This window comes from Podarcis tiliguerta, assembly GCF_965153285.1.
Source record: "Podarcis tiliguerta genome assembly, chromosome: 9".
Taxonomy (NCBI): Eukaryota; Metazoa; Chordata; class Lepidosauria; order Squamata; family Lacertidae; genus Podarcis; species Podarcis tiliguerta.
Genome location: NC_139542.1, coordinates 3,544,349 through 3,568,610, shown reverse-complemented (window position 1 = coordinate 3,568,610; position 24,262 = coordinate 3,544,349). Strand labels below are relative to the sequence as shown.

Below are 24,262 nucleotides of genomic sequence, written 5' to 3'. Positions count from 1 at the left end.
CTCACAAACGAAGGAGTGCACACAAGTTTGACAAACCTAGAGCATGGGGCAGGCTGCCTGTTAACACATGGGCGGGGGGTGGACAGTATGTGTGGCTGTGCATATCCCATGCCTCTCTGGCCGCACTGAGCAAGGACCAAAGCTTAGCACCTGCCGCAGAAGGCAACCTCTTGAAAACAAGAAGCGTCACCCAGCTTTCGCGTCTCACAAAAAGCACAGACAAACCAAGGGCCTAGTCCTCAAGGTTAACAGAGGTGTGAATGGAAACCTCCGGCCAACGCCTGTTAAAAACATGAGAATCCCAAAGAATCCCTGTGGCAACAACTGAAGTTTCCTTATGTACCAAGTCAGAACAGTGGTTTTCCAAGCAAGCTGGAGGGAGCTGAGATCTTTGTCGCTGCAGAGGCTGGAATTCGAACCCAGGGCTTTCTGCATGCACAGCAGCGGCTCTGCAGTTGAGACACAGCCCTGCTCTCTTTTACCCAGAAGAAGAGGCTCCACATTGCAGTTCTCCCACCCCAATGCCCAAAATCTGAATGGGGCAATTGAATCAGCTCTGAGCCTTATGCATTCCAGCAGATCTGTAACCAAGCAGGTTTCTGTAATGCAGAGCTCATCCACACAACTTTTGCTCTGTACTTTCTAGCCATAGGCTTGCACGTTCCTGGTCCGTGTCCAATTGCTTTGTTGGGGGTTTTTTTCTTTCCCCAGGAAAATGTGCTCTTTAAGGCTAAATCGGAACAAACAGCAATGCAATACTGCAGTTCTATTGCAAAAATCCTGGGGAGTTCTGCAGCTTCTTACCTGTCGATGATGACGGGGTCAGACGGTGTCTCGTTGCGGTTCCCACAGCTTTTCTTATCGCAGCAGCGGCTGTAAGGGCAAAAGGGGGGTGATCAGGAAAGAGCAGAGACCCTGAGCAGCGTCCGGGGTGTTGCTCAGAAAAGGTCAGCCAAAATGGCCAAGGAGAGCAAAGAGGGGCATGAGAGAGGGACCTTTAAAATTATGCATGGCATGGGGGATAGATAGATAAAACTTTATTCACATTAGCCAGTGGCCTTAGCAACAGTAAAACATTGCAGTATACGCAGAAAAGGAAATTTGATATAAGAACACAATTTAAAGTCCTGAATCAGCCGTCAGTTAGTGGCCCTTATTCTGATTGCCCCCGCTAGCAACCTTTGCTGTTATCTGCTCATTTTGATCTGATAGAAGAAAGGACATTGTGGCAGTGGTTGAGCGCCCTGGGATGGTTAGTACGAGTGGGGTGATGATCTCGTTCCTCAGGTCTTTGTAGAGAGTACAGGACAGGAGGACATGGGCCACTGTTTCGGTGCTACCATCTCCACAGGGGCAAATACGTTTCTCTGGCGGGATCTTTTTGAATCGACCCTCAAGTACCGCAGATGGCAAAACATCCAGTCTTGCAAGTGTAAAAGCACGTCTGTATTTTGGGATCATAAGTTTGTGCAGATATGGGGCCAGAGAATCAAAATGGAGAGGTGGAAAATGAACATACCAAGGGCAGAATTTCCTTATAGTGGCCAGGTTGTTCTGACGCTCGATATCTTTTAGACATTGACCAATTAGACTGTTTGCTTTAGTAAGGCCTTAGTGAGTAGGTGTTGTGGGGATAGGTCACAAGAGTGAAGATTTTGAGGGACATATAAAATTATGCATGCCATGGGGGCGGGGGAATATAGAGGTTTTTATCCCTCTCTCCTAACACTGGACTTCACAGGATCTGACGATTTCAGATACTTTATTCGGCTATAAGCTCACAAGGTAAAACCAATCAATAAATAAAGTAGCATTTTACATTCTAAAATATCAACTAAAATATTTCAACGCATAATCTCCTTCACGTTACGTACCATCTCTAGATATACCATATTGTGGCCTTGAGTATAAGGATGGTGGGTAAAGTTTACTAGATTTTTAATAGTCATGCAGCATTCCATGAAGTCTTTTATATGAAAGAACTGAATTCAGGAATCTGGCAACCTGTAATGTTCTATAAGAGTCAATGTTCACAGGATCTGGATTTTGGATTTTGGCAGTGGTACCTATTTATCTACTAGCACTGGTGTGCTTTCGAACTGCTAAGTTGGCAGGAGCTGGGACACAGCAACGGGAGCTCACCCCTTCGTGGAGATTCGAACCGCCAACCTTCTGATCGGCAAGCCCAAGAGGCTCAGTGGTTTAGACCACAGTGCCACCTGCATCCTATTCACTATGCAAGCCATCTTGAGCACCTTGGAGAAGAAAATTGGGATGCAAATGGAATGAATGAACAAAGGCAGCAGTAGAAAGAAAAGCCTACTGGTCAGGGGTGCAGGTGCGAAATACATTTACTTGGAAGTAGGGTGGGACGGAGGTGAAGTGTGCAGGTGTGTTGTATGTTTCACACCAACAAGCCCATTTCACAGCAAGTAGAAAAATAGCAATGCTGCTGAGTTAACAGTCGCTGGAAACCACAGGAGGAGACAGAGTGCTCTTGCGCTCGGATTCTGCTCGCGGGTTTCCCCTTGGGCCATTGGCCTGATTCAGCAGGACATTTCTCTATGCTCCATGCGATTGCGCTAGGATTTAAATTCACGGCTCAGACACGGTTCTGTTGAGGACTGCGTTTGGATCAGGAGCCCCATCCGAGTGAAATAATAGAAATCAACTCAAACCAGAACCACTTTCCGTTTGCACATTCAGCTGACGCGAGAGCATGGGTCACATTCAGCAACTGTATGTGAGCCATGCAAATCAACAAGTGCATGCTCTTTCACACAAGAGGCTTGCAAGTATGCTCAGTGTCATGTGTGGTGAAGAAGAAGAAGAAGAAGAAGAAGAAGAAGAAGAAGAGGTGTTTGGATTTGATATTCCGCTTTATCACTACCCTAAGGAGTCTCAGGGACGCAGATGGCGCTGTGGGTTAAACCACAGAGCCTAGGACTTGCCGATCAGAAGGTTGGTGGTTCGAATCCCCGCGATGGGGTGAGCTCCCGTTGCTCGGTCCCTGCTCCTGCCAACTTAGCACTTCGAAAGCACGTCAAAGTGCAAGTAGATAAATAGGTACCGCTCCGGCGGGAAGGTAAACGGCGTTTCCATGCACTGCTCTGGTTCGCCAGAAGCAGCTAGGTCATGCTGGCCACATGACCCAGAAGCTGTACGCCGGCTCCCTTGGCCAATAAAGCGAGACGAGCGCTGCAACCCCAGACGGCCACGACTGGACCTAACTGTCAGGGGTCCTTTTACCTTTAAGGAGTCTTAAAGCGGCTCACAATCTCCTTTTCCTTCCTCCCCACAACAAACACTCTGTGAGGTGTGTGGGGCTGAGAGACTTCAGAGAAGTGTGACTGGCCCAAGGTCACCCAGCAGCTGCATGTGGAGGAGTGGGGAATCGAACCCGGTTCACCAGAATACGAGTCCACCGCTCTTAACCACTACACCACACTGGCTCTCAGGTGGGCACTAATCAAGCCTAGAGGAGGCGGGCTTACTCGCTCGTGTGAACTGTGCCACAGAGCACTCAAAAATCGAAAATAGCATCAGGGCGGAATTTCTGATCTTGCTTAAAATGTCCGGGGAAACCCAGACGTATAGCAACCAATGTTTTGGGTTTTCTGTGTCTAATTTCCTTTAAAAATTGCTCCACAACTACACTTTTGAGCAAAAGTTTAGCCAATAAAAGCTCCTTTGTCTCCAGATTTTCACTTTTTGAAATACGCAACCCTAAAATAGACAAAATAAATAAAAAGATTAAAATTAAGTTTGTTCTGTGTGTGTGCACATGAAAGCTTATACCCAGAACAAACTTAGTTGTCTCTAATGTGCTACTGGACAATTTTTTAATTTTTTTATTAATTTTGACTGTGTCAGACCAACACGGCTACCTATCTGAATCTAAAATAGACAGTTTGGATGATCTGGATGCCAGGGAGTGAGATATACGAGGGGACTACCTAGTACTGGATGTTTAAAAGCAGAGCTTGGTTGGCCAGCTGACACAGATTCTCTAGCTATGATTGCAGGGGGTTGGAAGAGATGACCTTTGGGGTGCCCTGAAACACTACAATTCTAACATTCTGCAATCCTTCCTTTTGACTGTCCTGAATCAACCTGCTTTCAGCTTCCAAAGCTCCAGTGTCATGAGAGAGGGGAGAAAAACGCCTTTTCTGTCACCTTTCTCTTGAAAGAAAGTCCTTCTTCACGCAACGCGTGGTTAAACTTTGGAACTCACTGCCATAGGAGAAAACTGATTGCCAACAAGTTGAATGGCTTTTAGGGAGGGTGAGGCAAGTGCACAGTGGATAGGCCTATTGATGGCTATGGCTCTGCCTCCATAATTCAAGAGTTGAACATCACCGACACTTCGTTTGATCAAACTTATCCTCGTTGATATCTAACCCTTGAGCGCAACATCGCCGACACTTCGTTTGATCAAACTTACCTTTGTTGATATCTACAGGAGCCTGGCTAAAGGAACTTTAAAGACTGAATCTTCCTTTTGTACACAATTTGAATGAGTTTTCTGTTTGTGGCTTCTGTAGCAGATCTTGTACATAGCTCACTCAATTTTTGGATTATTAATAGAAGATTTTAGTGATGTATGGAAGTGAGAGCTGGACCAAATAGAAGGCTGATCGCCAAAGAATTGCTGCTTTTGAATTCTGGTGCTGGAGGAGACTCTTGAGAGTCCCATGGACTCCAAGAAGATCAAACCTCTCCATTCTTAGGGAAATCAGCCCTGAGTGCTCACTGGAAGGACAGATCCTGAAGCTGAGGCTCCAAGACTTTGGCCACCTCATGAGAAGAGAAGACTCCCTGGAAAAGACCCTGATGCTGGGAAAGATGGAGGGCACAAGGAGAAGGGGACAACAGAGGACGAGATAGTGGGAGATAGTATGTTCTCGAAGGTACCAGCATGAGGGAGGCAGTGGAAGACAGGAGGGCCTGGCGTGCTCTGGTCCAGGGGGTCAAGAAGAGTCGGGCACGACTAAATGACTAAACAACAATAAAATATTTAGAAGGTAGAATGGTTTGTTAGCGTTTTGTGTGCCACTTATGTGCTGCTTGCTTTATATTGGTCCATAATTCGAGACAGCAATGTTTCTGAACGCCAAATCAGCTCGACCACTGTGAGAACAGGATGCTGGCCATCCCACCCTCCTGTGGCAATGAGTTCCATACTTCATACTTCTGCGCTGCAGCTAAAAGTCTTTTCTTTTGTCTGCCCAGTCCCCCAGCCGTCAGCTTCCTCGGACGGCCCGGAGTTCTAGTCTTACGAGATCAGATTCCAATTTTCTTTTAATGATTCCGCCAGGTACCGCCGCTCACGTTAAATATAATTAATATCTTGGCCTGATAAACAACCAAGGGCTCTGTTCTGCGCCCCGCAGGGGAGCCGCCATCCCACCCGCCGGTTACACAAACAAATCCGAGGGCGTCTCAGCCAAGACGCTTCGCCTCCCCCCTACCCCCCCCACCCCAGATATTCCCCACCCGCCCCCGCCATCTATTCCCTCAACCCCCAAGATCATTAGCAAGGTTCCTGGAGATCAATTAGCCATGAAAGTTGGCTCGGAGGCAGGCGCACTAATTTGCACAAACACCGAGCCCTGAGTGTCGTAAACAAGGCAGCCGTTAATGGGGCACCAGGGAACCTGGCAGAGCCGGGTGAAAAGATGCCAGCCTCCTTCTTAAGCAGAGGTCGGACGGCCATCTGTCATGGATGCTTCGGCTGAGATTCCTGCATTGCACGGGGTTAGACTAGATGTCCCCAGGGGGTCCCTTCAACTCTATGATTCTAAGATCCTCTGGCTCGTCTGATGGGCCTGCTACATCCCAGTGCTAAGCTGTGAGCCGGTGGCAGCATAGTGCTTAGAGTGCCGGTTGAGAGTCCAGGAGAGATCAGGGTTCGAATTCCCTGCTCATATTGCCTCTTGGCCAGGGGTCAGCAAACCTTTTCAGCAGGGGCCGGTTCAGTGTCCCTCAGACCTTGTGGGGGGGCTGGACTGGATGTCTGTTTCTAATTGGGGTGGGGGGCCTGAATGTGGCTCCCCAGGTCTCCGAATGTGGCTCTCGGTTCACTGCTTCGCCCTAGGCCACACACCCCTCACTGGCCTTCCTTGGCGCCATGCAGAGAACCATGCGGTTTTTGTTTACAGGCACCCAGAAGCTCACTTTCCAACAAACAGATCCTCAGTCAGGACCAACTTCTGGGCAGCCAATCAGATTCAGCAGCACTGAGGGCAGGTGAGGCCTTTGTGTACCAAGCTGCAGGTGGGCAATTAAATTTGGATGCTCTGTAGAAATCGCTGCACGTTCAAAGCTAGCCACACCTCAGGGAGAAAACTGGGTTAGGCTCGTCTCCCTTGCGTGTTAGCTTTCTGCATGCGAGGAGTTTCCAAACGTTTAGTCCCCCTCCCTTCCAGGCTGAAGTGCCAAGGTGGTGTAACAGCTAGCGTGTTGGACTAAGATCTGGGTTCAAATACCAACAGTCACCATCTCTCAGCCTAACCTACTTCACAGGGTTGTTGAGAGGGTGAAATGGGACGAGAACCATGCACAGCACCTTAAGATCATTGAAAGATAAAGTATCTAAATGTAATAAAGAAATTAACAACAACAGAGCCCATTTCATGTGGCTTGGCTCCCGATTACACACCAACGACTTATTTATATTTATTTATGCACAGAATCTGCCCTTCACTATATGGCCCTAGGCTGCAAAACAATACATATGCAATTAAAAAACCCACATAATATAAAAATAAATAGCCTGGGCTCTATCATGGCTCCTCACTTGGGATTCCATCACATATTGAGCTTGCAAATTCAGGTTGCAGAGTTGCAGGGGTTTGGCCAGGTCTTGTGCAACAAGGAGCAGTGTGGCCTAGTGGTTAAGAGTGTTGGAGCAGGACCTGGGAGGCCAGTCATTACTTCTCTGCCTAACCTACCTCACAGGGTTGTTGTGTGGATTAAATGAGGAGGGGAAGAACCATGTATGCCACCTTGAGCTCCTCGGACAAAAAAGCTGGGATATAAATGCAACAGCTAATTAAAATAATTTCAAAAAGCGCTTCCCCGAAAGACCAGACTATTTGAGATAGGGAAGGAGATGGGAAGATGCACTGGAAAATGTGGGATCACTCTAGGTTTGACGGAGCATCATCTAGCCTCCCCACGAGCAAACCAGAATGAATATTCGTGGCAAAGCCAACCTCGTCTAACCTCCCTGCGAACAAACAAGGATGAATGCTCTGTAAACAGCTTGTCTTGAAGGGATGGTTTTTTAACGCACCTTTCCAAAGTCTGATGACCTTTTGAGATGGGGTGGCCAGGCCTGCAGACTTTGTCCCCAATACGCTGGCAGAAGAAAGAAAGAAAGAAAGAAAGAAAGGGAAAGAAAGAGAGAGAGAGAGAGAGAGAGAGGGAGAGGGAGAAAAGAAAGAAAGAAAGAAAGAAAGAAAGAAAGGGAGGGAGCGAGAGAAAGAAAGAAAGAAAGAAAGAAAGAAAGAAAGAAAGAAAGAAAGAAAGAAAGAAAGAAAAGGAGGAGGAGAGGAGAGAGAGAGAGAGAGAGAGAGAGAGAGAGAGAGAGAGAGAGAAAGAAAGAAAGAAAGAAAGAAAGAAAGAAAGGAAGGAAGGAAGGAAGGAAGGAAGGAAGGAAGGAAGGAAGGAAGGAAAAGAAACAGAGGGGAGAGAGAGAGAGAGAGAGAGAGAGAGAGAGAGAGAGAGAAAGAAAGAAAGAAAGAAAGAAAGAAAGAAAGAAAGAAAGAAAGAAAGAGAAAAGAAAAGGAGGAGAGAGAGAGAGAGAGAAAGAGAGGGAGGGAGGGAGAGATAAGAGAGAGAGAGAGAGATAGAAAGAAAGAAAGGGAGGGAGGGAGAGGAAAGAAAGAAAGAAAGAAAGAAAGAAAGAAAGAAAGAAAGAAAGAGGGAAGGAGGGAAGGACCCCCCCCACTGCTCCAGGAGGGAGTTGAGCCAGGCTCACCTGCACATGATTTCATGTGTCAGCAGCACACGGCACATCTCTGGATTCTTGTCTTGCCCTTCGTAGATGATTGCCTGGAAAACAGGGGGAGGGGGAAGAAGAGGGGAAGTGTTAAGGAGAGGAACAACCTGGAAAAACTCCACACTCAGACGCTTTGGCACTCCAGGCTCTTTTCATGGGCCAAGGGCAGAGGGCATAACTTTTTAGCTTTGTGTTCAATTCCTCCCCCCCCCCTTTAATTATCTTATGTGCAAATCCTCATGGGGCCATGGTTTAGAAGGTGATGAATGAACCAATGACGATGCTAATTATGAAAACGATGCCTGCCATGGAAAAAGTACATAGAGAAAAAGTTTTCCTCCCTCTCTCCTAACTAGAACTCGTGGACATTCGAGGAAGATTCAGAATAGATAAAAGAAAGTCCTCCTTAATGCTGTTGTTAGACTGTGGAACTCTCTGCCACAGGAGGCAGCAATGGCCACCAACTTGGATAACTTTAAAAGAGGATAGGAGAAATTCATGGAGGAGAGGGCTATCAGTGGCTAGTAGCCAAGAGGGCCATGCTGAGCCTCCACAGACAGCAGAGGGCTCTTGTGTTCGAATCATGCTTTTGGGCTTCCCACTGAGGGATCTGGTTGGCCATTATGAGAACAGGTGCCTGATGACCTCATCTGCCTCCTGAGAAATCTCTACGTGGGACAAGAAGCTACAGTTAGAACTGGATATGGAACAACTGATTGGTTCAAAATTGGGAAAGGAGTACGACAAGGCTGTATTTAACATCTCTGCTTATTTAACTCTCTCTGCTTATTTAACTTCTATGCAGAATTCATCATGCGAAAGGCTGGGCTGGATGAATCCCAAGCCGGAATTAAGATCGCCGGAAGAAATATCAACAACCTCAGATATGCAGATGACACAACCTTAATGGCAGAAAGTGAGGAGGAATTAAAGAACCTTTTAATGAGGGTGAAAGAGGAGAGCGCAAAATATGGTCTGAAGCTCAATATCAAAACAACGAAGATCATGGCCACTGGTCCCATCACCTCCTGGCAAATAGAAGGGGAAGAAATAGAGGCAGTGAGAGATTTGACTTTCTTGGGCTCCATGATCACTGCACATGGTGACAGCAGTCACGAAATTAAAAGACGCCTGCTCCTTGGGAGAAAAGCAATGACAAACCTAGACAGCATCTTAAAAAGCAGAGACATCACTTTGCCAACAAAGGTCCATATAGTTAAAGCTATGGTTTTCCCAGTAGTGATGTATGGAAGTGAGAGCTGGACCATAAAGAAGGCTGATCGCCAAAGACTCTTGAGAGTCCCATGGACTGCAAGAAAATGAAACCAATCCATTCTTAAGGAAATCAGCCCTGAGTCCTCACTGGAAGGGCAGATCCTGAAGTTGAGGCTCCAAGACTTTGGCCACCTCATGAGACAAGAGGAGACTCCCTGGAAAAGACCCTGATGTTGGGAAAGATGGAGGGCACAAGGAGAAGGGGACGACGGAGGACGAGATGGTTGGATAGTGTTCTCGAAGCTACCAGCATGAGTTTGACCCAACTGCAGGAGGCAATGGAAGACAGAAGTGCCTGGCGTGCTCTGGTCCAGGGGGTCACGAAGAGTCGGACATCACTAAATGACTAAACAACAACAACAACAAATGCCTGACTAGAGGGGACATTGGCCTGATTCAACAGGCTCTTCTTACGTCCTTAGGTTATGATGCAACCATGATAGCTGCAGAGGAACAAAAATGAAGCTCTGCCACATGTGGAACCTCTGCACACATTTTGGGCACGGCAAGGAGAACTGCAAGGCCCCATCTCTGCTCAGTGGAAGTCTTGTGATCCAGAAGCTCCTCTGGCTTCTGAAGGTAGACTTCCATGCCATACTAAGGAGATGGTTCCATCAATGCAAGCATCTATCTTGCCAGATGGAACATTCTCCCCTCTCCTCCCCACCCCACGTGATATTCTGGAGGTTCTCCTGGACCCCCACCCCAAGCAGATTTAGAGAGAGGGAGGGAGGGAGGTGAAGCCCCCCTGCACCTGCTCCCCCTAGCATGGCAGTTTACCTGACTCAGGCCCAGAGTTCCCAACCATCACCAATCCCACAACCATAAGGACTACACACTTGGTCCTACGTGCAAATCTCAGCATGCCAGCCAAGGGGCAGCCAGTGTGGCGTCTTGCAGATGTAGCTAGCGCTACAACTCCCTGGCCACACGCCATGCTGGGTGGGGATGCTGGGAGTTGCACGCGGTCGCTTCCTAAAGCAGGAGCAAGTCTGGGCTTCCTCCTCCTCCTCCTCTGTTTGGCCTCAGCAGAGAGCCCTGGGTGTGTTTGCGTGTGCTAAGCAGGTGCTAAGCAGCAGAGGCTCCCAGCCCATCAGCACCAGAGTTAACAAAGCCTCCCCCGCCTAATGGTGTTGATTAATGATGGTGAAGCTTAATGAAGCATCTCCCAGTTTGGGATTTACCTCCCTTGGGCTCTCCCCTCAGGAGGGGAGGGCTGGAAGGAAACCAACTTTGATGCTGATTTTGTTCCTGGGACAAAACTGAGATCCACCTCAAGCTTTCTTTCTTTCTTTCTTTCTTTCTTTCTTTCTTTCTTTCTTTCTTTCTTTCTTTCCCTCCCTCCCTCCCTCCCTCCCTCCCTCCCTCCCTCCCTCCCTCTTCTTTCTTTCTTCTTTCTTTCTTTCTTTCTTTCTTTCTTTCTTTCTTTCTTTCTTTCTTTCTTTCCTTCCTTCTTTCTTTCTTTCCTTCCTTCCTTCCTTCCTTCCTTCCTTCCCTCCCTCCCTCCCTCCCTCCCTCCCTCCCTCATCTATCTATCCATCCATCCATCTATCTATCTACTCTTTCCTTCTTCTTTCTTTCCCTCCCTCCCTCTTCTTTCTATCTATATCTATCATCTATCTATCATCTATCTATCTATCTATCTATCTATCTATCTATCTATTGATCTATCATCTATCTATCTATCTATATCTATCTATCTATCTATCTATCATCTATCTATCTATATCTATCTATCATCTATCTATCTATCTATCTATCTATCTATCTATCTAATCTATCTATCTATCTATCTCTCTATCATCTATCTATCTATCTATCTATCTATCTATCATCTATCTATCTATCATCTATCTATCTATCTATCTATCTATCTATCTATCATCTATCTATCTATCATATCTATCTATCTATCTATCTATCTATCTATCTATCTAATCTATCTATCATCTATCTATCTATCATCATCTTCTTTCTTTCTCTCTCTCTCTCTCTCTCTCTCTCTCTCTCTCTCTCTCTCTCCTCTCACTTTCTCTTTCTCTTTCTCTCCTTCCTTCCTTCCGAATCATAGAACCATAGAATTGGAAGGGACCCCAAGGGTCAATTAGTCCAGCCCCCTGCAGTGCAGGAAGCTCAGCTCAAGCATCCATGACAGATGGCCATCCAACCTCTGCTTAAAAACCTCCATGGAAGGAGAGTCCACCACCTCCCGAAGGGAGTCCATTCCACTGTCAAACAGCTCTTGTGGTCAGAAATTCCTTCCTGAGGCTTAGTCGGAGTCTCCTTTCTTGTAACTTGAAGCCATGGGTTCGAGTCCTCCCCTCCAGAGCAAGAGAAAACAAGCTTGTTCCATCTTCCACGAGATATTCCAAGATGGCTCTCGTACCCCCCCCCCCCGACACCCTTCCACACTTTCACTGGGGGCTGTTACCTGCTTGGACATGGAGTCGATCAGCCGCACATAGAGGTCCTGCTCCGTCCGAAGTCCTGCGAGGAAGAAAAGCGAGAGGAACGTTTGTCTCTTCCGTTCTGGAACTTCCTATCCCCTGGCTGAAAATCACAGAGCCCCTCCGTTTTCAAAATGGCGGCGCAGGGGCTATGCCAGTCCCAAAATTTGGGGGGCTGCCGCGGCAAGAGGTGGCGGAGTTTGGCACAACCGGCTGACAACTTTGGTGTGGTGCAGCGGTTAGTGTCGGACGAGGACCTGGGTTCGAATCCCCGCTCAGCCATGAAGGGAGCTCACTGGGAGACTTTGGGCCCAGCCGCTGCCTCTCAGCTACCTCACAGGCCTAGCTGCCTTTTTTTAAGGGAAATTCCCTTATTCCAAATAGGATTCCTCGCAAGAAAAGGGAAAAGTTGACAGCTATGCTCATAGGGTTGTTTTGGGGGTTCAATGAGGAGAGAGGACGACCGCCTTGAGCTCCTTAGAGGAAAAAAAGGAGGGATATGAAATAATAATAATAATAATAATAATAATAATAATTTATTTATACTCCGCCCATCTGGCTGAGTTTCCCCAGCCACTCTGGGCGGCTCCCAATTGAGTGTTAAAAACAATACAGCATTAAATATTAAAAACTTCCCTAAACAGGGCTGCCTTCAGATGTCTTTTAAAAATAAGATAGCTGCTTATTTCCTTGACATCTGATAGGAGGGCATTCCACAGGGTGGGCGCCACTACCGAGAATGAAATAGAACTAAGCTACTTGCAACTGTCTGCAATGATGGTTATCTAATCGTGATTCTTTTCTAATGATATGTGAGCCGCTGGGGGCTGAGCCTTGAATTGGGACCTGAGGGACTCTGAAAAGCCCAAACTTGGAGCTCGCATGATGGCTGATGGGAACTGTAGGCCACCTGGGGGACCTCTGGTTAGTGCAGTGAATGGATGCAGCGACTTTGCTGGAGCAAAGAGGGCTGCTTTTTGCATGCCTACGTCTCCATGCTCTGCATGATGGGAGTTGTAGTCAGGGATGATTCCTGGGTCCAATTCAACGGGCTAAACAACCGAGGCCCCAAATACCCGAGAGACGCCTCTCTCCTTTCCTAACGCCCCTCTTGGGTACTAAGATCGGCAGGGGGTAGTTCCTCTGCCCCCAGTAGTTCCTCTGCCCCCAGTGGTTCGGGGTGGTAGTGGTGGCCTGGGGGTGGGAAGAGGGTCTTTCTATGGTGGCCCCGAATCTGAGGAACTCCCCACATAAGTAGGCCTAGCAGCTTCATTGCACAGCTTCTGGAAGATGCAGCTCTTTTTGAAATCAGTTTTGAAATTTTAAGTTGTTTTACACTGATTTTTTATGCATTAAAAATAATATTGTGCTTTATTATCGATGGTGTTTTTTTAATTGACGTCACCCGCCCTGGGATCTTAGGGTGAAGGGCAGGTAATAATAATATTGGGAATTGTGTTTTGGAACAAACGCAGGGCATCAAGCGGAGGAAGGCTAGTTTTAATTGTTTTAAGTCATCTGCTTTTTGGGTCCCCCTGAAAAAACGCCATGCAAACATAGCGGATTAGTCAGCAACACTAAGTCATTTTGGACTCGCTGCTGTCCATGGAGGCTCAGGTTAATTCTGTGTCCAGGGCAGCTGTCTCCCAGCTCCATCTGGTATGCAGGATGAGACCCTATCTTCCCGCGGACTGTCTCGCCAGAGTGGAAAATGCTCTGGTTATCTCCCGCTTGGACTACTGCAATGCGCTCTGTGTCGGGCTACCTTTGAAGGTGACCCGGAAACTACAACTAATCTAGAATGAGGCAGACAGACTGTTGACTGGGAGCGGCCGCCGAGACCATATAACACCGGTCTTGAAAGACCTACATTGGGTACGTTTCCGAGCACAATTCAAAGTGTTGGTGCTGACCTTTAAAGCCCTAAACGGCCTTGGTCCAGTATATCTGAAGGAGCGTCTCCATCCCCATCGTTCTACCCAGACACTGAGGTCCAGCACCGAGGGCCTTCTGGCGGTTCACTCCCTGCGAGAAGCCAAGTTACAGGGAACCAGGCGGAGGGCCTTCTCGGTGGTGGCGCCCGCCCTGTGGAATGCCCTCCCACCAGATGTCAAAGAGAACAACAACTACCAGATTTTTAGAAGACATCTGAAGGCAGCCCTGTTTAGGGAAGCTTTTAATGTTTGATGTATTACAGTATTTTAATATTTTTTTGGGAAGCCGCCCAGAGTGGCTGGGGAAACCCAGCCAGATGGGAGGGGTAGAAATAATAAATTATTATTATTATATAACGCTCCTTACCGTTACTGTACAAAAGCTGTAACCGGTAGTGGATGCCATTGTTGGTTTTCTCTCCAGTCTGCTCCTGAAAGAAAAGGATAAAGTATTATTTTGAAAACACAAGCCGTATCTTAAGACTCTCCGCCATCTTGCACTAGCGAGACCCGGATTCAAATCATTTGCCAGCCGTGAGACCCCTGACTTTTTGGCTAACCTACACCACAGGATCAATGTGAGGATAAAGTTTGGAGGCAAACAACGAACGGTGCCCTGGAGAAAAGGCAGGATCAAAATATGATGAATCAATGCTAGGATAAGCTCAGTTGGTAGAGCACGAGACTCTTAATCTCAGGGTTGTGGGTTCGAAACCCTCGTGTTCCCTTCCAACTCTACAATTCTCTGATTCGATGAAATATTTGAAGAAATAAAGAAAACACCAATTTAGTCTTACATCCATCTCACCATCAGAAGAAGTCGATTGTTGAGAATATGCAAAGCAGTTTGCACACATTATCTCAGGAGTCCTTCACAATAACTCTGAAAGGTGGGTTGGGAAGTTTTTAATGTTCAAAAAGGTAAAGGTAAAGGTACCCCTGACCACTAGGTCAGGTCATGACTGACTCTGGGGTTGCGGCACTCATCTCGCTTTATTGGCCGAGGGAGCCAGCATACAGCTTCCGGGTCATGTGACCAGCATGACTGAGCCGCTTCTGGTGAACCAGAGCAGCGCATGGAAACGCCATTTACCTTCCCGCCAGAGTGGTACCTATTTATCTACTTGTACTTTGATGTGCTTTCGAACTGCTAGGTTGGCAGGAGCAGGGACCGAGTAACGGGAGCTCACCCTGTCGCGGGGATTCGAACCGCCGACCTTCTGATCGGCAAGCCCTAGGTTCTGTGGTTTAGACCACAGTGCCACGTGCATCCCATTTTAATGTTTAGGGACGTTTTTAATGTTTGATGTTTTGTTGTGGTTTTAAATATTCTGTTGGGAGCCGCCAAGAGTGGCTGGGGAGGCCCGGCTAGATGGGTGGAGTATAAGTAATAAATTATTATTATTATTATTATTATTAGTAGTACTGTTATTCCCAAATTGCATAGGGGTGGGCAGTGAGACTAAGATAGCCAGGCCATCCCCAAAGCAGGGGTGGGGTTCAAACAGAAGACTTGCTGATTTTGAACCAGGGACTGGGAAAGCTGAAATTCCCACTTCTAAGTCCTCAGCCCTACAGCTGTCCCCCCATTCTATCCAGGCACTCTATCCAGGTCTGGAGCCACAATGCCCCATCCAATGGCGTTGAACCCATGGTCCTGGGGGCCGCCATCTTGGTTTTTGGAAAGGCCCCAGAAGTCAACTTCCATTGTATTGCGGATGTGAGCATGAGATGGGGAGGGACATGGTCCACAGAATCATAGAACTGTAGACTTGAAAGGGACCCCAAGGGTCAACTAGTCCAGCCCCCTACAATGCAGGAATCTCAGCTGAAGCATCCATGACAGATGGCCATCCAACCTCTGCTTAAAAACCTCCAAGGAAGGAGAGCCCACAACCTTCCAAGGGAATAACAGAATTGTAGTTGGAGTCCGTTCCATGGTTGGTGCCATTTGGATATGATGCCTCCGATCTGACCCCTTGAGGGGTTTTTTTTGTGGGGGGTGGGAGGAGAGAAACAACCGTGCAACCCGATTGGCTCCATACCCTGTCCTTCTCCACGAAGTCGATGAAAGACGTCCTCTCGATCTCCACAGGCTGCCCGTGCCGGTCGTACATGGCCAGGACGAAGTGGAAAAAGTTTGATTTCCTGAGGTTGGACGGAGGCTGCTTCTCGAAATGGGCCCGAGCCAGCCCAACGCCACTGCGAGGGAGAGACGGAAAGAAGAAGCCTTCAGGAGAGGTGAAAACTCCAGCCAGAAGCCCCCTTCCCTGCCACCAGCCCCCCACAAGCCTAAACAAAAAGGAGAGCAGGATATGGGGGTATCTATGCCAGCCTTCGCCAACCCGGTGCCCGCTGGACCTTGGGCCAGTCAAAGCTTTTCCGCGTAGCCTACCTCGTAGGGTTGTTGTTGGGACGGAATGGGGGGGGGAGAGACCCAATGCCGCCTTGAGCTCCTTGGATGAAAAGGTGTGGTAGAAACACAATAAAGAAATCTGGGGGGTTTTTTTAAATGAATGAACAAATAAATATTTATTTATTGTGCATGGTTTTATTGAAGTGTCGTAGTAATACAGTGATTCTCAAACCTTTTTTCCTCTGGGGCACACAGATAAAAAATTGCTCATAAACGTTATTTATGTATGCCACTACTGCGGCTTGTGTTTCGTTAGCCCCAAAATGGAAAACGAGCGAGGTCCCAACCGAAGAAAGAATGGCAACTTAAGCCGATGGAAAACACGCAGATTACGGACTTAACATATAGAATAAGAGAGCAAGAAGAACATAACATTTGGAGAAGATTGGAAAACGTTTATTGAATACATGGGGGGAACTGTGTGCAAAACGTGGGCAGCGTTAAGATAAATTCAACAGTATAAAAAAGTTCTGGTGGATGTAATAAAGGAATGCTGAATGGTATAATTTGTGTAAAATATGCAGGGATTTATGATATGCAAAATGAACCACGGAAAGAGAAGGGAAGTCACTGATATTTTAAGGGTGTTTAAATGAGTATTCTAAATTGTAAAACAGAAAATGTAATAAAAAAATTATAAAAAAATAAGATAAAAATTGCTCGTGCCACACTGAATTTCTTAACTGATAAGAAATAGGTTGGAAAACACAACTAGGTTGGTCCCCAGTATCACTTGATGCTTTTGCTCTCCTTTGGAAAAGAAAGCTATCCATATTCTGCAAATAAAATAAAATAGCTACTAAACTATACAACACTGAAATGTTTAGTTGTTCCTTTGACCGTCCTTGAAATTTCCCTCTGAGCTTCCAACCCTCTCCTGCCACACCCTGGGAGAACCACTGGAGTAAAAGGATGATGGATGGGGAAGTTGAAAGCTTCCTTTGTTGATTTTCTGTCTAGGAATGGCACAGCAAGGTTCCTTTTTTGTGGGAGGGGGCACTGGGGCCTTACTCCATTCTCGGAGAAGTCACAGTCCAGGCCCTTGGGGCAAGGGCAACACTCCCTAGATTATGCCACTGACCCCATCAAAACCCGACCCTCCAAATATCGTCCCTGGGCACACTTGATAAAAGGATGCCACCTGTTGGCTTGTTCTGCCAACTGCAGGAAGCACTGTCCCTCGGGAACAGAATTTACACGGGCAAAGCGGAGGTTAAGGTAATGATGATGATAATAATAATAATAATAATAATAATAATAATAATAATAATTTATTATTTATACCCCGCCCATCTGGCTGGGTTTCCCCAGCCACTCTGGGAGGCTTCCAACAGAACACTAAAATATAATAACCTATTAAACATTAAAAGCTTCCCTGAACAGGGCTGCCTTCAGAGGTCTTCTAAAGGTCTGGTAGTTGTTTTTCTCTTTGACACCTGGTGGGAGGGCGTTCCACAGGGCGGGTGCCACTACCGAGAAGGCCCTCTGCCTGGTTCCCTGTAACTTGGCTTCTCGCAGGGAGGGAACCGCCAGAAGGCCCTCGGAGCTGGACCTCAGTGTCTGGGCAGAACAATGGAGGTGGAGGCACTCCTTCAGGTTTCTATCATGCTCCCTTCTCCTCTCAACGCACGGCAGGCAGAAGTCCAACAGGTGCAGCCACCTCCTGCCACTGCTCCCCCAGGCTGAAACAAATACGTCAGACATCTCTGCTGAAGGCATGGCTGCCAAATGATGGGGACAAATTGCCAGGGGGTGGGGGACGTCTGCCAGTCCAGGGGGCCTGGTTCTGCAGGACCTCGGCTGCCCATTGAGCCAGGCACTGCCAAATATCGCAACCTGGAGACACCCAGGCTCTGGACGAATTAAGGTGTCACCAATGAATGCACCCCATTCATAGAAGCAGAAGCTTCTACCCCCCACCCCGAATTTAACCACACGTTTGACTGGCGCCTCCTTTTGGTCAAGCACTGCAACTGCAGGCACCTTTGGGCAGGTGCATTCCTGAAAATGAATGAAAGACGCACATTTGTGGCATTGTAGCTGCAACGGTTAATTCATGTGCATGGAAAGTGAAGAGGACTCTGGGAACACAGGCCTTGAGAGGCAGCGGGTGGCAACTCCTAGGAGTGGCACCTCGTAGGGATAGAAGGTGGACCCTCTTATTAAAAGCATATGACACCCTTAATCTCAAGATCACAGGGCGGTTTGCAAAATAAAAATGCAACATGCATTAAAAGAAACCAACGCATCCTCTCCACACATTTAAAAGGCCATGTTGTTTAGTCGTTTAGTCGTGTCCGCCTCTTCGTGACCCCATGGACCAGAGCACGCCAGGCACTCCTGTCTTCCACTGCTTCCCACAGTTTGGTCAAACTCATGCTAGTAGCTTCAAGAACGCTGTCCCACCATCTCATCCTCTGTCGTCCCCTTCTCCTTGTGCCCTCCATCTTTCCCAACATCAGGGTCTTTTCCAGGGAGTCTTCTCTTCTCATGAGGTGGCCCAAGTCTTGGAGCCTCAGCTTCAGGATCTGTCCTTCCAGTGAGCACTCAGGGCTGATTTCCTTCAGAATGGATAGGTTTGATCTTCTTGCAGTCCATGGGACTCTCAAGAGTCTTCTCCAGCACCAGAATTCAAAAGCATCAGCTCTTCAGCAATCAGCCTTCTTTATGGTCCAGCTCTCACTTGCATACATCACTGCTGGGGAAACCATATTCAGATACCCTATGCCTGTCCAACTCATTGCTGTGACACGGCTGGCTCCGTGCATGCTAATCTATTATGTATTTCGGAAAGTTTGTTTGCAAGGCAGATGGGCACCTCTTAAGATATCGCAACCAAATTTTGCATGACGGTAAGAGCTGTTCAAGGGACGCAGGTGGCGCTGTGGGTAAAAGCCTCAGCGCCTAGGGCTTGCCGATCGAAAGGTTGGCGGTTCGAATCCCCGCGGCGGGGTGCACTCCCGTTGTTCGGTCCCAGCGCCTGCCAACCTAGCGGTTCGAAAGCACTCCCGGGTGCAAGTAGATAAATAGGGACCGCTTACTAGCGGGAAGGTAAACGGCGTTTCCATGTGCGGCTCTGGCTCACCAGAGCAGCGATGTCACGCTGGCCACGTGACCCGGAAGTGTCTTCGGACAGCGCTGGCCCCCGGCCTCTTTGAGTGAGATGGGCGCACAACCCTAGAGTCTGTCAAGACTGGCCCATACGGGCAGGGGTACCTTTACCTTTACCTTTAAGAGCTGTTCAACCGTGGAATAGACCACGTGGGAAGACAGTAGACTCTCCTTCGTTGGAGGCTTGCCAACGGAGCGGGCATGGCCATCTGCCAGGCATTCTGGAGCTGCGATTACTGCCTTTGTTTTTACCCTTTATCTGCCACACCTGCAATAAAACATGTCTCTCCTGTATCGGTCTCTACAGCCACAGCAGGCGTTGTAACTCTTGTTTGACTTCACCACCAGATGGCGCACTCTTCCATTGTCTCTCGAGACAGACAGATGCCAACAAAAGTAAGATTCCTTGATTGCAGGGGGTTGGACTAGATGATCGCTGGGGTGCCTTCCAACTCTTCAGTTTCATGGCTCCTGAGATTTAGAAGCGGGTTCTTATCTGCTTGGGTAGAATTGGATGCCACTTGGCATCAAGACAGCAAACTGAAACTTTGAAAACTATGATGATGTTAACCACAAATTTCAAAACTCCCTGATTTTTTTTGGTTTCTTACACTTCCCAAGCATTGCCAGGTATATGGCTGCTGGTGCATTTATAAGCAAGACCTTAAAACTGAGCTCTGTTCTTACATACTGACTGGCCACATTTTAAAACCTGAGCATATCCCATTCGGACTGGAAATAGTTTTCGCACAAGCTCAGCATTAAAGCACATTGCAAACCAATATCAAATAATGCAATCAATGGCTCTTGTATTTGTGATCTCACTGTCTGAGCTCAGTCCAGTTGGGTTGAAGCTCTACCTCTCTTTTAAATCAGAATCAGTGAAGGCGGTGAAGGTCCTGTGTGAGTATCTGGAGGCGGTTGGAGTATGGATGGCGGCTAATAGATGGAGGTTGAATCCTGACAAGACAGAAGCATTGTTTTGGGGGGATAGGGGGCGGGCAGATGTGGAGGACTCCCTGGTATTGAATGGGGTAACTGTGCTCCTGAAGGACTAGGTGTGCAGCCTGGGGGTCATTTTAGACTCGCAGCTGTCCATGGAGGCACAGGTCAAATCTGTGTCCAGGGCAGCTGTATACCAGCTCTATCTGGTACGCAGGATGAGACCCTACCTGCCCGCGGACTGTCTCACCAGAGTGGTGCATGCTCTGGCTATCTCCCGCTTGGACTACTGCAACGCGCTCTACATGAGGCTACCTTTGAAGGTGACCTGGAAACTAGAACTAATCCAGAATGCGGCAGCTAGACTGGTCACTGGGAGCGGCCGCCAAGACCATATAGCACCGGTCTTGAAAGACCTACATTGGCTCCCAGTACGTTTCTGAGCACAATTCAAGGTATTGGTGCTGACCTTTAAAGCCCTAAACGGCCTCGGCCCAGTATACCTGAAGGAGCACCTCCACCCCCATCATTCAGCTGGGACACTGAGGTCCAGCTCCAAGGGCCTTTTGGCGGTTCCCTCACTGTGAGAATGAGGTTACAGGGAACCAGGCAGAGAGCCTTCTCGGTGGTGGTGCCCGCCCTGTGGAACAACCTCCTGTCAGATGTCAAGGAACTAAACAACTACCTGATGTTTAAAAGACATCTGAAGGCAGCCCTGTACAGGGAAGTTTTCAACGGTTGATGTTTTATTGTGTTTTTACTATTTTGCTGGGAGCCACCCAGAGTGGCTGGGGAAACCCAGCCAGATGGGCAGGGTATAAATAATAAAATTATTATTATTATTATTATTATTATTATTATTATTATTATTATTCATAAACCCTTTATATCAGTGGAAAAGATATGAGCAATTGCCAAAGAATCCGACCCAAATCAGTGGAGCAATGAAGTGCTGCCCTCTTGCAAGATTGTGCTTTATATTGTATGTGGAAGTTGTTATAATAGCAGAAGAGGAGAAGGGGACGACTATGACAACAGTGCAAAAGAAACGACGTGCACAGAATCACAGAATAATTGTGGAGTTGGAAGGGACACCTGAGGCTCATCTAGTCCAACCCGCTGCAATGCAGAAATGTAAACTGGGATGTAGACTTCAGCCCCACACATCAGCATCCTGTATATGTGGGTTGCAGTTGATCAGCTGGTCCCCTTTGGAAGTGGCCTTCTGCAAAGCTGGCATCCTGCATGCTTCTCTGGAGCTGATGGGAGTTGTAGTCCAAAAAATATTTGGAGGGCGAGGAGTGTCTTAAGAGGTTATGGGTCCCAACTTTGTGCAGCTGTCTCTCTAGTGCCCGGAATACAAACCAACTTGCAATAAATGTGCCTCAGAAAAGGAGAAGGGAGATTGGAGATTGTCAGGCCGTGTGCTGCTGTCTGCCAGACCACTTTTCAAATCAACTGTCAGAGGTTGCAGTGAGGCGGGGAGTTGGGTGGAAGAGAAGGACAGCGAGCCTGAAAGTCTCTATAACGTCTTTAGAAAGCAGTCGGCTGACATTCACCCGAGAGGGCAGCTTCTTCGAAAACCTCCTTCCTTTTTCCTTCACACTCAACTCCTGCAGTTGAAAAGCCCTTTCAAGAAAAAGGAACGTTCTCTTTTGGATTTCCCCAAAAAATTCCTTCTCGTAGAACACCAGGACTGCAAAAGGCCTTAAGAGGAGAACCATGCTGGGAATATTGGGGAGGTTTTTCTGTTTTTGGTATAACGTGCCTTATACAGAATCACACTATTGGGTCCATCTAGTTTAGCAATGTCTACACCTAGACTGAAGGGGATTGTACCGGGGGTCTCTTGTAAGCAAGGAAGGTGGTCAGCCCCCCCCCCTTTCCGCCACGCTTAGACAGGCACAGAGTCCACAACAAACTGTTACGCGGGAGCCAGCTTTTCATTTCCATTTTCTGCATTTTGACGTTGTGAACTGTGACCCTCGGATAAAGGGCAGTATCCCACTTTAATAAATAATAATAACGACTTCGAAGACGATACGTCTCCAAAATACAGAGAGCAGTTTCAAATCAAGCCTAGAAACACCTCGGCTTTACTAGAAAAGAATATGAGCTGCTCCCCTTTTTATATAATTTTACTCAAAACGCTCTGTTTCGAAGAGGCCGCTGTGCAGCCTGCCTTGCACTTTGAATGCTGAATTTTGTTCCACCGCTTAGAGCGGTGATGACTTTGGAAAGGAAACAAGCTCTCTCCTGGGAGACCTTCAGCTCAGAGCTCAGACTAGCTTGTAATAAAACCTGGCGTGCCGTGTAGCCGAGTCGCCTGGGCTTTCTCGCTCTTATCAGCGCTGAAGTTGCACAGGCAGAATATATAGAAAAAGGCCTTGCAGAGGCCCTGACACCGGGCCCTCTGTGCCGCCCAGGAGCCCTCTGGACCTGGCCTGAGAACTCGAACTCAGAACCAGCCCTATGCTCTGGTCACAGATGGTGCGGTGTACCTGCCAACTTTGGGAAAAGCCAAAATGGGAAGATCCCACTGCACACTTAGAATCATAGGACTGCAGAGTTGGAAGCGATGAGAGGAGATGCTGCAGACCGCCATTTTGTGCTATGAGCTGCCCTGAGATCTTTGGATGAAGGGTGGTACACAAAGGTTAAAATAAAAATGCAGTAAATAAACATCTGGAGCACATTATGTTGGCTGCCCCTGCTTTACTGTGCATGCATAGAGAAGCAGGGAACTGTGGGGCAACAGACACTACTGTGCATGCGTTGTGCTGCTGGGAAAGCCATGGCTAGCGTTGTTCCCAGTCCCACTGGCCACATCAAGAGGGGCTTGGGCCTCTGGGTCGCATCAATCCTAGAATTGTTGGGTCGGAGGGGACCCCAAGGGTCATCTAGTCCAACCCCCTGCAATGCAGGAATCTCAGCTCAAGCATCCATGACAAATGGCCATCCAACCTCTGCTTAGAAACCTCCAAGGAAGAAGAGCCCACCAGCTTCCGAGGGAGACCGTTCCACTGCCAAACAACTCTTGCCATCCACAACCTCCTGAGGTGTAGCGTTCCCAAAGCAAGGGAGGATTGGACTCTGATTAATAAAATACACACGAGGCTGGACCGGCAAGACTCTGGGAGGAGTGCCAATAATAATAATTCCTGTCCACCCTCCGGCCCAGGTCGTTTTATTCACAAAAGAACTTTTTACACAGTGTTTGTAAGAACCAATCAGATTTCCTCTGAGCATTTCAAAAAAACCCACGTGGGACAAATTGAAAGTTGAAACTACAAAGAAACTATTTCCTATTTGAGCATGCATAGTAGTCCAGAGTAAATAAAATAGGAATAAAAGGAGGAATTCATTCAGCAAAACCCTGGAGGTCATAAGCAGGAATAAACAGGAGGAAGGATGGTAGTACAGTGGTACCTCTGGTTACGTACTTAATTCATTCCAGAGGTCTGTTCTTAACCTGAAGCACCACTTTAGCTAGTGGGGCCTCCCGCTGCTGCCGCGCCACCGGAGCACGATTTCTGTTCTCATCCTGAAGCAAAATTCTTAACCCAAGGTACTATTTCTGGGTTAGCGGAGTCTGTAACCTGAAGCGTATTTAACCTGAAGCATATGTAACCCAAGGTACCAACCACTGTACAGTATTTACCATCTCTTTGTGAACTCTCTTCCTGGCCCTTAAGATCTACCTAAAGATTAACTACATCTAAGTTACAGACTATCTTTATGGCTCAGGATGCCTGGTGAGGCAACTGGCCTGTGTTTTTAGAATGCTGATACATGCCTGTCAGGTGTAGAGAAAGCAAATGGCAGAGATGGAGAGGCTTGTGGGACTTGATCAGAAATTATTTCCAATGAATCAAACCCAGTCAATGCCATGCTTTCATCGCGGACACAATGGCTTGATGCATATTTTATCATTCCTCCTAGTAATCCCATCTGATCACTACACTCTGGATATTTGCACCCCCACACGGAGGGAAGGCCATTCCAGTTTGAAGGGCAAAATTTTGGGGAGGCCCATTTGCCTGCCAGCCGCCCTCAAATATATATTCAGTGCTATCCCCTTCTGCCCAAGATTCGAGGGGCCTGATCTCTCCCCATTGTAGACTGACCTTCT

At 47.7% G+C, this 24,262-nt stretch overlaps 1 protein-coding gene across 3 annotated transcripts in view; it reads right to left on the bottom strand.

Moving 5' to 3' along the window:
- LOC310657552 (transcription factor COE1-like) overlaps nucleotides 1–24,262 on the bottom strand; it is a 107,063-nt gene that overhangs the window by 48,344 nt on the left and 34,457 nt on the right. For all 3 annotated transcript variants that reach the window (XM_083398368.1, XM_083398366.1, XM_083398367.1), the window contains exons 3-7: nucleotides 15,707–15,863; nucleotides 14,029–14,092; nucleotides 11,712–11,767; nucleotides 7,985–8,058; nucleotides 805–873 (exon numbers count right to left, since the gene is read on the bottom strand). In XM_083398368.1, the coding sequence (XP_083254494.1) occupies nucleotides 805–873; nucleotides 7,985–8,058; nucleotides 11,712–11,767; nucleotides 14,029–14,092; nucleotides 15,707–15,863 (420 nt within the window). The remainder of the gene's footprint in view (nucleotides 1–804; nucleotides 874–7,984; nucleotides 8,059–11,711; nucleotides 11,768–14,028; nucleotides 14,093–15,706; nucleotides 15,864–24,262) is intronic.